Consider the following 12,124-nt stretch of genomic DNA (forward strand, 5'->3'; position numbering starts at 1 on the left):
GATCACACTTCCTGTATCATTCGTTTTAATCAAAATATCAAACACTGATGACATTATAGAGAAATTTAACTGTTTACTGCTGTTTAAAGAAAATGTTCATATTCAGAAGTGCTCTAGTCTAGAATCAAATTCACAACCTTGGTAAACATCGGACATTCTGTAAGTGGAAAAAAACATTGTGTCCCCAACCGTGCAGTGACAAGAAAAAATAAGAACAAAGGAGCAAAAGCCAATGATCTACTTGATGGCAGCATGAGTCTGTCATCATCATACTTGCACCACCAAAGACAGCACTCCAGGAAAAAGCCCAATCCTTGGGCCTGGACAGGGAAAAAGACAAATCGACTCCCTTATCAGTTCAATTGTTAAGTGGCAAATGTCAATCAAACCCTGAAACATCTGGTGAAGGTGCCATCTGGAGGCCAGTTACAGGTATGCACCACATATAAAAGGTAAAACGGTAAGTTCAGGGTGTTATTTTATGAGAAATATATATTGTTTACAATAGGTATTGTTTATTGTTTTATGAGAAATAGGTATTGTTATTGTGTACAAAGGTACATGAATTCCTAAAAACGAGCATGCTTACTGGAAGGTTGCAAGTGTGCCATCGAACAGCAAGAAAAGTAAGACAGAAAGCTGCAGAAGTACAACAATAATTCAAAAATCTTTTACTAGTGCAAATAGAAAATAGAAGGGAAATCTTCTTCCATGCAGGCCACTTCACTAGAATTTGCTGGGTATTTGTATGTCACAGGTCAACTCTTCAAGCTCCTTGGAGAACTTTTCCTTCAAGTAATTCTAGCAGGAGAGAAAATGCAGAGCAATCAGTAACCCTGAAAACAGTTTCCTCATCTTCTTGTTAGATACACATATCTATAATGATCAAACCTTGGGACATTATTGGCACAAGTTAACCCAAGTATTGAACCAGAAGGTCTCACTACCACAGGCAGCAGTAGTCTCTAGACAACTACAGAGAAATCTTCACAGGAAGAAGGGCTAAACAAGCTCAGTTATCCCAGTGTGATATTGAACACCTTCAACTGAACAGATATTCTCCCTTGAATATTCTGACCTGATAAAAGCCTCAGGCTGTTAAGGTGAGCTTGTATTTCTGAATCAAATCCAAGTGGCTCATCAACCTGAGCAGTCTCATCCGAAAATGTACAAAATAGCTGCCAAATAGCTGTAATTTTTGATTGCTGCTTCAAGGCTTATGGCTGAATACCTCATGCTTTATCTATGGGCAACCTGACAGTAGCCCAAAGAAATAAAGAGAGGTTCACATGCTCAAATGCGGCCCAGCTGACTCAGGAAAGTTACATATGAACTTCCCAAACATGTTTATACAACCATAAGTGCAGATGACACAAACATGGATGAAATGGGCATTACGTTTTATAGGGGAAGGTCCCCACTGCAGTCTACAATGCAGCTGTTAAACAAAATACATGCCTAGAGCCCTCTGAGAGTTCAGGAGCAGCAAGGAAGGCTGTGAGACCAAGAAGCTGCAACACAGCTCGGTGAATAAACACTCTGACAGGTGAAGCAGACAAAATCCAGCGGGATATAGATACATAATCCTCACTGATACCATTATGCTCAACTGCCTTTGTAACTGAGACTATCATTCCTTCACCAGTTCCTGCTACTGGTATGCATGGATTCTGCCTTACCAGAGGAAATCTTCCTTTAGAGATCATTAAGACTACAATCTGAGGTTGATAAATCAACAACCAATTAATACATGTAGTTTGTTTTGGAATATCAGTGCTCATTTAAATCTCTGTGAGAGATAAAAAAACTCTTACCAGTTCTTGTTTTAATTCTTCAACCTTCACTTTTGCAAGTGGAATATTCTAATGAGAGAAAATGGCATAAAAATTAACATTTCAGCTGGAAACACGGAGTCCCTTCATCATGGCAAGAACCTAATGATGTGCTGCAGGGGAATTTGGGAATAATTAGATCAGTTATGTGTACACCCTTCACATGCAAGAGGTACTGACATTAAAAGGCTCATCTCAGACTTTTACCCAATTTGGTTTGGGTAATCACAATAGTTTTCAAAAGTCTGATATATAAAGTCAGAAAAAAAAACCAAAGCATTTTTCGCAGCTTACCTACTAAACAGAGAACTAGATTTAAAACATATCCATGCATGAATTTTTACAAAGCACAGTGAGTTTCCTTCTAACTGCACCAGGAGTGAGGCACTGGGGCTCTGCCTGTCTCTAGTGCCAGTACAAGGGAGGGATGGGGAACTGGAGAACCTAATCCAACTTGAACATCCCATTTCACTTGAGAAAACGAGGCAGCTGCCTCTTGGAATAAAATGGATCTGAAAGAGAAGCAGCGTTCTCTCCCTTCACTCTGTTCTTCTAGAAACAAGACAGCAGTAGCAGTAAGAGGGAGTTGTGTTGAGAAGCAGGAACTCTATGGAAGGGATAACAAGGTGGGTAGAGAAGTGTGACCTAGCAAACAGGTCCCTTGTTCATAATACAAGACATGCGATTAATTGCCGAGTTTCTGTGTGATTTTGGGTAAGTCTTTGTTTCTCTGTCCCTTTATGCTCCAAGAAGTGGAATAAAACTTTTTCACTTCTTACACAGAAAGGTCTGAGGTTAGCTCTGTTAAAGGTTGTGCGGTACTCTGATGAGGAGGTAACAGGCACTATGTCAGCTAACTCAAATGCAAAACTGTAAATTAGACAGTTACAGCTGAATTTAACAAAACCAAAACCCATTTAACTATTCATACTCCACCTTTAGCTACTTTTCCCCTCAATGACAAAAAGAAAAGCCCTTTATATTTCTTTATAAAAGCAATAACAATCTTCTAAAGCAGACTATAAATACTTGGGTTTGGTAGTCCCAAATACCACAGGTGGCAATGTACAGATGTCACACACAGCCAAGGCCTTGTTTCATGGACTAAAGCCTTGTTCACCCATTATTTCTTTAAGCCACTATGAAGTTGTTCACAAAATTACCCTTTTTGTAATTTTGTCACAAGCATTCCAATTTGAAAAGGGTAGTAAAATCATTTTTATAAAAGATGCTTCCCATAACAGTCTGATAGTAACTCTTAGCAGAAGGACCAGTAGTGATGATAGCCAAACTATAAAACAAAGGAAAGACAGACAGGGCTTTCAGAACTGCAACTTAGTCACCTAAATGACAAACCTGACATAAGTAGACACTCATTTAGCATGAGTAGACAGCACCCTCAAGAGAAAGAGGGCCTACAAGGATGTTGAAGTGGGACTCTTCATCAGGGACTGTAGCGATAGGACAAGGGGTAACAGGTTCAAACGAAAACAGGGTAAGTTCAGGCTGGATATAACGAAGAAGTTCTCTACTGTGAGGGTGGTAAGGCACTTTAACAGGTTGCCCAAAGAACTGGGGAATGCTCCATCCCTGGCAGTGTTAAAGGCCAGGTTGTTCAAGGCTCTGGCCTTGGGTGACATGATCTAGAGTGAGGTGTCCCTGCCCCTGGCAGGGGGTTGGAACTGGATGATGTCAGGGTCCTTTCTAATTCAAACTATTCTATGATTCTAAATCAAAGAAGATGATGGAGCAGCGAGCACTCACACAAGCTGGAGTACTTCTTTAAGGTCCAATGCCTGCATTTGGCTATTTCTTCATAAGAATTAAAATCTTGCTCAGAGCTCCAACCTTTGCTCAGTGTGCTGTGCCCACCGTATTGACAGCTTTATGACATGCAGATCTAAAATCCTGGTAAATTGCAAAAGACTTGTTGTGCTAAGGAATTATCCTTTCTTCTACATTTCTTCGTCTATATAGCTAATCCATCTCAATACTGAGTTTACCCAGAAAATATGTGCCTTCTGTTAGAACAGAGTTTGCCTGGTAAGCCTACTTATTTTCCCAGCTTTGAATAATAGATTGCCTTCTGTTTAAGTCAAGTTTTCCATTTACAACCAACATACATCTGTCCACTGAAACCATCATAATATCCTTTACATTCTAAAGTCCATTAAAATTAATCTGATGGCAAACACAATAGAACAAAAGTGGAAAAAAATAATTACAGCAGGTAAATCTCGGTAGCTTTCCACTTTTTTCTTCAGTGGCACAAGATCTTTCTGCAGTCTATCCAGTTTCTGTGAAGAGAGTAAGGCAGATTATATTATACAGTCTTACCTGTAGAAGTGATATAAGCCAGTGAAATAGATCCACAGTTATCTACAGCATTTCAAAACCCACAGATGCTGGTAAGAGCTTCCAAAATCCATCCATGGAAATCGGCAGATCTGCTACTTGTTTGGTTATCAATCAGTCAAACCCAGTACAAGTTTTACACAGAGGTCTCTTTGCTCTGAAGACATCTTCAGATATCTTTATTCTTACAGTATAACCACCTGATCACATCTCCCTGAATGAGAATACACCAGACAGAGGATTTTTTTTTCACTGACCACCTCCGTGCAGGCCAGAGAAAGAACTGAGCCCCAAGGAGACACACTCTCATGCCTGTGGCTTGTGTGTGGAAATGGTTTTGCACACGCAGCAGCTCAAAGACCCCCTTTACACTTGTACTGTTTTGCTTAATCTGTTAACAAGAGAAAACAATTTCTCTTTAGGGATGAAAATTAAGCACCTTCCACAGAACTCAATTAGTTTCAAATAATTAGTAATAAAAAAAATGCACTCCAAAACTAAAGGCATTTGTGCTGCTCAACTCACTGAGCTCTTGGAAAAGGAGATACAGAAGTGCCAGGGAGTCAAACCCACCCTTATGCTCAGGTTCTAGAAGATGACAAGTCTAGAAAAGAACACCTATGACTTTTTGTATATAAAATTCCTACAGAAATTATTTTTGGTTAGTACTCTTCTGAAACACTGTGCAATGTAAACATTGCCACCCAGTGCTGGCTCATGAGAACGACAACACAAACATCAGGAAACCTATTTACACTGTTCAACTTAAAACACAGAACAGGTAGCAAAGAAATGGGTAGAAAGGCTAAGTTCTCATTACAGTAACAGCAAATAATATTAAAGCAAATAATATTAAATAATATTCAAATGTGGTGAGTGCATACAGAACAACACCAATACATGCAACATGCTTCAGCGTAAAGGTGGAGAATCTATAACTAGTAACTCAAGAAATGTGCTTTTTTTTTCCTTTAAAAAATTATCCCACTGGGCTTACAATACAGTAGGAAAGTATATAAATAATATAAAAAATACATAACATTTATATTTAAAGGGGAAAAAAAAAACACACGGTGGTTCAGCATTTGGGTTTCACTCGGCCTCCTCCAGTCACTCTGAAGTGTTTGAAAGAAAGCTTCTTACCAAGTCCAAAATAACCCCATATCTAACCCTGAAGAAGAGGTACCACTTCAGCAGCCATAGGCGCTTCTCAGTTTCTAGAAGAGAAAAACTCACCCAACACACCCCGGTTCAGCAGAAGCCCATCCATGGGATTCTTAAATGTGTTTCATCATTAATATTTGTCAGTGTAACCAAATAACAACCTGTATTTCCTGAAACGATGCAACAAACAAGCCTGATCTGTGCCACTATAAAACATCTATCATGTACCAGCAAACCTACCTGAGCCAGGCTCACCAGTGACTTGTGTGACAGTGACATGTCAAATCCTGTGGCAGCAAGCTCCATCTACAAAAATGAAAGAGTTCCTTTGGAACTGACCACAAAATACAACAGGGAGGAGAGAGATTTTACCTTTTTTTTTTTTGAGTTTTGAGCTAAAGAGCCAAACAAGAACACAACCTGTCAACAAAAGAAACATGCTGGGTGAACCATGGCTATAGCTGGTGTATGAATTCAGTTGCTACTAAAATTTGTATCAAGAATAGCAAGTATTTCCAGAAAAGTACTGGGTGATGAACACATGGCAAGGCTGGGAACAGGTATCCCTGGATATGTTCAAGGTCAGTTTGGACAGGGCTTGGAGCAACCTGGGCTAGTGGAAGGTGTCTAGTTCCAAGAGGGGCTTAGACCTGGATAAGCTTTAAGGTCCCTTCCAACCCAAACTTGCCTATGATTCTATGAAGGTGTCATCAACTCTAATACAACATTTTCCATCTCATCTTTATCAGGTTGCTGGACAGCATCCAAGTGTTAAATAAAGCATTTGCATATCCTTCATCATGTGAAAGACAGTACAATTTCTGCCTTCTGTGTTTAATCATGCAGTAATTTTAAAAAAATTATATAATTAGAATTTTGACACACAAGTTATCTCTGTGGATCAGCTGCTTTACTGGTAGCTATGTGTATACTCTTAGGTGACAGCACCTCACAATAAGCATGTGGTAGTCCTAGGTAATACAGCTCACAATGAAAGTGCCCTTGCATTATCACAGGATGTCCTGGGGAGAGACCACAAATATAGCAGAAACAACTTAAGAGTAATGTCATATTTTCCTGTTAGTCCAAAAATCCTCAGTCCTGGAGTTTAGGAAGCTCCTGGGATCTCTAGAACTACAATTTTGGGCCCAACCAAGCATGACTCTGATGTGGAAAAATTCCTTCCATTTACCTCAGCAGCTTCGATCCTTCCCTTTAACTCTTGTTTTTTAAGTTGCAGGAACTGCATGTCCTGGGATCTGCGATCAGCTTGGGCTTTTTTTACGTTGATAAGTTCCTGTGTACTTTCAAGATCCCTAAAAAAAAAACACACAAAAAAAAAAACACACAAAAAAACCAAAAAACAACAAAACAAAACCCATCAAACTTATGTTCCAAGAGATACCCGTGTACAAGTATTGCTTAGTTATGTATGCTCAAGCTAAACCCTATAATACAACCAGCATGAGAAGGGAGAGAATAGATTAAAACTTGCATTTCCCTGTGAGATTTCCCAATGGACACATTACAGCTGTTACATCCAGAGTTCCAAAGACCAAGGCGGGGAAAAAAAGGCCAAGGAGAAAGCCATCTGCATAAAAGCAAAGTGTAACAGTCTTCTGCATAATTCCAATTCAGTTAGAAACCTGCTAGGCAAGCTCAACTGAAGATCACAGAGAGGAGCCATGCAAACCTGCACAAAGAACACAGGTCTGGTATCTTTGTTACAGTTACTACTCTAAAAGACAAAAAACAGAAAACTATTAGCCTTGAAGAGGGCTGTGGAGAGCATCTGGGCCAATCCCCACTTGAGGCAGGGGCGGATCCTGCTATGCTTGGCAAAGCATTTCGGATTACATCCTCTAGGGATTGGACTTCATACTGACTATTAATTATTACTTGTTTTCTGAAGTCTGTTACACACTGGCTAAAGGAAATTCTTACCTGTGAGTGGTTTTTGTTTTGCCTGGCTCCTTCACTCTGACTAGACAGCCCATGCTAAATGTGGTAAGAGAATCAAATTCGCATCTACCTCCAATGAAGGCAACTGGCGGAAGAAGCCAGTGCATACCTGAATACTGTTTGTAGGTCATTTTTGGCTAACAGTAATGGATTTGATGGTATCCCAAACCTCTTTTCATTACTGAATGTGTCCGTAGCGCATGGCTTGTGGTAAATCCTTCAAAATATTGTGAATTAAAGATGTGCTAAGAAATTCAGTTATCCTTGTTAGTTATCACAACCAACATTCCATATTGTGGAGATCAGAGGCATCACTTAAAATGTTTAAACATCCCCTTTTCTCATTCATTACTCACTTTTCTAACTGAGTTTGCAGCTTCAGTGCTGTAGGCATTTTTTCCATGAGATTTTTCAATTCCAGTTCCATTTTTCTGTTTTCCAATTCTATTGTATAGAGTTCGGATGTCCTTTCATTGATGGCACCGATGAAGCTGGTGAAGAGAGAAAGATTCAGTGGGAATACTCAGAAGCCAGCTCTTCTCAAACTCAGAATTACTAATTTCTCCATGCTTTACACTAGTGACTTGGTTTTGTTCTCAAATGTATCTTTATGATAGAAGGAAAATAAATCACTAAGAGTTATTTACTTCCCTTAACTAACAAAACTTTCATCTGAAAGGGGAAGTGCCCCATCAATCTGGTAGGAGTAAGTGAACAAGAGCTTGCACTCTGGTGAATATAACCACTGGGACTTGAGACCATCAGATGCTGCACTCCTGGCTTGCCAAATTGCCTTTGAGCGAAACTGTATTCAGTTCCTGAGGCATGCCCAGCACTATTTTCAGTCTCCCTTCTCTTCCCAAATGGTTCAAAGCTGCTTTCCCCTCCAGCTCAGGAGAAGAGCTGTAAGAGCCAAACTCCTGAACATCATACAAAAATTGGATTCCAAGGCAGATTTTGGTCCTTACTGCCAGTGCTCAGCACGAACCTGCTGTGTTCTGCGTCAAAGACAGGCCCAGGAAGACCAGGCTAACAATGGCCATTTCTCTGTGGCTAAGGAAATATCCTTACATTACGTGAAACCAGATAAGAGCAAAGAATGAGGAGCTGAGCCTGAAAGACCAGAGCTTTCAGTTCCCCAGCCCTTGCCTAAGCAGTGTGAATGCTGCTCTAGCTTGTGCTACCTGCCACAACAGTGTGAGCAACAACATCTTACAGTCACTGACCACAAAAGCACAGGCAAAAATAGAATCATAGAATCAACTGGGTTGCAAAAGACCTTTAAGATCATCGAATCCAACTTTTAACCCAGGACTGCCATGTTCACCACTACATGGTTTGTGAACATTTCCAGGAACGGTGATTCCACCACTGCCCTAGGCAGCCTGTTCCAATGCCTGAGTACTCTTTTGGTGAAGAAATTGTTCCTGATGTTCAGTTTAAACCTCCCCTGGCGCAGCTTGAGGCCATTTCCTCTTGTCCTATCACTTGTTACTTGGGGTAAGAGACTGATCCCCATCTCACTACAACCTCCTGTCAAGTAATTGTAGAGAGCAGTAAGGTCCCACTTTGAGCCTTCTTTCCTCCAGACTAAACCCCCTAGGTTTCTCAGCCCTTCCTTACCACACTTGTGCTCCAGGCCCTTCATCAGCTCCACTGCCCTTCTATGGATCCGCTCCAGCACCTCAATGTCTCTCCTGCAGTGAGGGGCCCAGAACTGAACACAGGATTTGAGGTGTGGCCTCACCAGTTCCCAGCACAGGGGGACAATCACTGCCCTGGTCCTGCTGCCACACTATTGCTGATACAGGCCAGGATGCTGTTGGCCGCTTTGGCTGCCTGCCACAAGCTGCTCATGTTCAGCTCTGTCAATCAGCACTGCCAAGGTCCTTTTCCATGAGAACCTTTCCAGCTACTTTTCTCCAAGCCTGGAGTTGCGTGGGGTTGCTGTGGCACCAACCCCCTGTTGCATGGGGTTGCTGTGGCACAAGTGCAGTACCAGTACAGTTCCTCTTTCCAAGAGGCATCTATCTCTTGCCAAGGCACTTAGGCTACAGAGACTTTCCCTTCCCCAGATAACCAAGGTTAGAGTTTTGTGCTGAGTTCCAAAGTCCTTTAGAGCTGCCAAAGGGGTGAAAAATAAGCTGGACAAGTAAGATTCCTGGGTGTCAAAGTCAAGTTTGCAATTATTGAATTGAAAAAACAGAGGGAAACAGCACAGACCATCACCCCAATGCACAGTAGGAAAAATTACCTGGCAAGAGAAGTGTCCTTCGTTTCAAGTGTCATTGCACTGCTTACCAGGGCATCCAGATACATGGCACCTTTCCTGGACAGCTTTTGTGTGGAAACACCCAGCTCTTCTGAGAGAAGGCGCTCTAGATACTTAGCTGGAAAATAAATACAACCCCAAATAGTAATTTTATTTTTTAATATTACTGTTCTTTTAAAGGACTCTCCAAAGCTAGAACTCAATCTTTGAGCCATCTGGTCTACTGAAAGGTGTCCCTGCCCATGGCAGGGGGTTGGAACCAGACGAGCTTTAAACTCCCTTTCAACCCAAATAATTTTGTAATTCTATGAACTTTGTTTCTCCACTGTTAGGGAAAGAGACATCTTAAAAGAAGGCTTCAACATACCAAACTGCTGCCACACCCTTGCTTGTCAAACAAATTCAGTGTGTTGAAGGAGAAAGCACTGCTCCAGTTTTCCTGACCAGCCTGCCTGAACTCACTCAAATATGAGTTCATGCTTGTACGGTGTTGATGAGGACACACAGGCCTTCCCCCTGCAGAGCTGAACCTAAGCCTTTCCTGAGAACGAGCTTCTCTGTCACAGCAGACGTGGGAAGTCTGAATTTGCAGCAGAGATAATACATATGCCTGTCTGGTAGTGCCCATGTTCCTTGACAGGCTAAACCAACCATCCAGCCTCCATCATCATTTGTTTGATGGCAAGGCACTAGAAGACTTGTGGTAAAAAAAACCCGAAACATATACGGCTTTTACAAAAGTATCTCTATGTGTACAATATCAGCCTTTCCACAGAGAAGTAAAATTCCTTCCTGAAAAAAGCCAGTAAAGGGACAACCCTTTAGCACATTTAAAAAAAAAATACTATGGTTCCCAGAACCACTCACTTGCTTCAAAAATTGCACATTATCAAACACTCACCTTAAGTAGCTCAAGCATAACTTAGTGTCATTTCAGATTCCACAGGTGTTTTCCTTAACAGTGGCTTAGCATCAGCTCAGACTCTTAAATCAGCTGTAGGGTTGCTTCCCTGTCTATCCAGCCAATATTTCAATGCTGTGCTGTTCAGCCCAGCAAGGTAGGAGGTTTTAGCAATTAAACTCCTTGGCTCTATGAGCAGCATGCTAAACAATGCTTAAAAAGTTCCGCTTGACCAACCTTATGTCACCACAAATTTTGCTGAAAGAAAGGCATGGGATGCACTGTAGTAAAAACTGTACTAGAACAAAAGATGAGTTCATTTTGGTTGTATTTATATATATATATATATATATATATATATATGCTTGTAAGATTCAAAGAAAGACAACCTTCACGATTACTAAGAATAACTTTGATGGAGTGAGAACTGGAGCTTCAAACTCACCTTCTGCTTCATATTCCTTTGACCACTCCTTCAAGCCCTCCATCACCAAAGAAACATCTCTCTCTCTGACTTCGTTGTATTCTGCAAGCTTATACAAGACATTCATAAAATAGTTAGGGTTGGAAAGGACCTTAAGATCATCTAGTTCCAATTGGCCTGCCATGGGCAGGGGAACCTCACATTAAACCATGTCACCCGAGGCTTTGTCCTGCCTGGCCTTGAACACTGCCAGGGATGGAGCATTCACAACCTCCCTGGGCAACCCATTCCAGTGCCTCACCACCCTCGCAGGAAAGAATTTCCTCCTTATATCCAATCTAAACTTCCCCTGTTTAAGTTTTAACCCGTTACCCCTTGTTCTGTCACTACAGTCTATAATCAAGAGTGCCTCCTGAGCATGCCTATAGCCCCCCTTCAGATACTGGAAGTCTGCTATGAGATCTCCATGCAGCCTTCTCTTCTCCAGGCTGAACAGCCCCAACTTTCTCAGCCTGTCTTCATACGGGAGGTGCTCCAGTCCCTTGATCATCCTCATGGCCTCCTCTGGACTTGTTCCAACAGTTCCATGTCCTTTTTATGTTGAGGACACCAGAACTGTACAAAATATTCCAAGTGAGGTCTCACGAGAGTAGAGGGGCAGGATCACCTCCTTTGACCTGCTGGTCATGCTCCTTTTGATGCAGCCCAGAATATGGTTGGCTTTCTGGGATGTGAGCGCACACTGCCGGCTCATTTTCAGTTTGTCATCATCCAGCGCCGCCAAGTCCTTCAGTTCCAACTCACCCACACAGCTTGGTGTCATCGGCAAACTTGCTGAGGGTGCACTCAATCCCACTGTCCATGTCACAAACAAAGATGTTGAACAAGACTGGTCCCAACACTGACCCTGAGGGACACCACTCGTTACTGGTCTCTAGCAGGACACTGAGCCATTGACCACAACACTTTGTGTGCGGCCAGCCAGTCAGTTCTTTATCCACCAAGTAGTCCACCTATCAAATTGATGTCTCTCCAATTTAGAGACAAGGATGTCATGTGGGACAGCGTTGAACACTTTGCACAAGTCCAGGTAGATGACATCAACTGCTCTACCCCTGTCCATAAGTTCTGTAGCTCCATCATAGAAGGCCACCAAATTGGTCAGGCAGGATTTCCCCTTAGTGAAGCCATGCTGGCTGTCACCAAGCACCTTG

The 12,124-nt window shown here is 41.8% G+C and overlaps 2 protein-coding genes across 1 annotated transcript; one reads left to right on the forward strand and one right to left on the reverse strand.

Annotated features, from left to right (window-relative positions):
• The window catches only part of LOXHD1 (lipoxygenase homology PLAT domains 1), a 349,538-nt gene that overhangs the window by 295,503 nt on the left and 41,911 nt on the right, over nucleotides 1–12,124 (forward strand).
• HAUS1 (HAUS augmin like complex subunit 1) lies at nucleotides 54–11,037 on the reverse strand. Its single transcript, XM_057405729.1, has 8 exons — nucleotides 10,932–11,037; nucleotides 9,568–9,703; nucleotides 7,670–7,804; nucleotides 6,544–6,667; nucleotides 5,592–5,657; nucleotides 4,058–4,129; nucleotides 1,815–1,862; nucleotides 54–801 (listed from the first exon to the last, which is right to left on the reverse strand). The coding sequence occupies exons 1-8, from the start codon at nucleotides 11,035–11,037 to the stop codon at nucleotides 727–729; spliced, it is 762 nt and encodes a 253-aa protein (XP_057261712.1). The 3' UTR covers nucleotides 54–726.

This window comes from Pezoporus wallicus, unplaced genomic scaffold (genome assembly GCF_028554395.1).
Source record: "Pezoporus wallicus isolate ANWC-B61680 ecotype Strahan unplaced genomic scaffold, APGP_CSIRO_Pwel_v1 scaffold_13428, whole genome shotgun sequence".
Lineage (NCBI taxonomy): Eukaryota > Metazoa > Chordata > Aves > Psittaciformes > Psittacidae > Pezoporus > Pezoporus wallicus.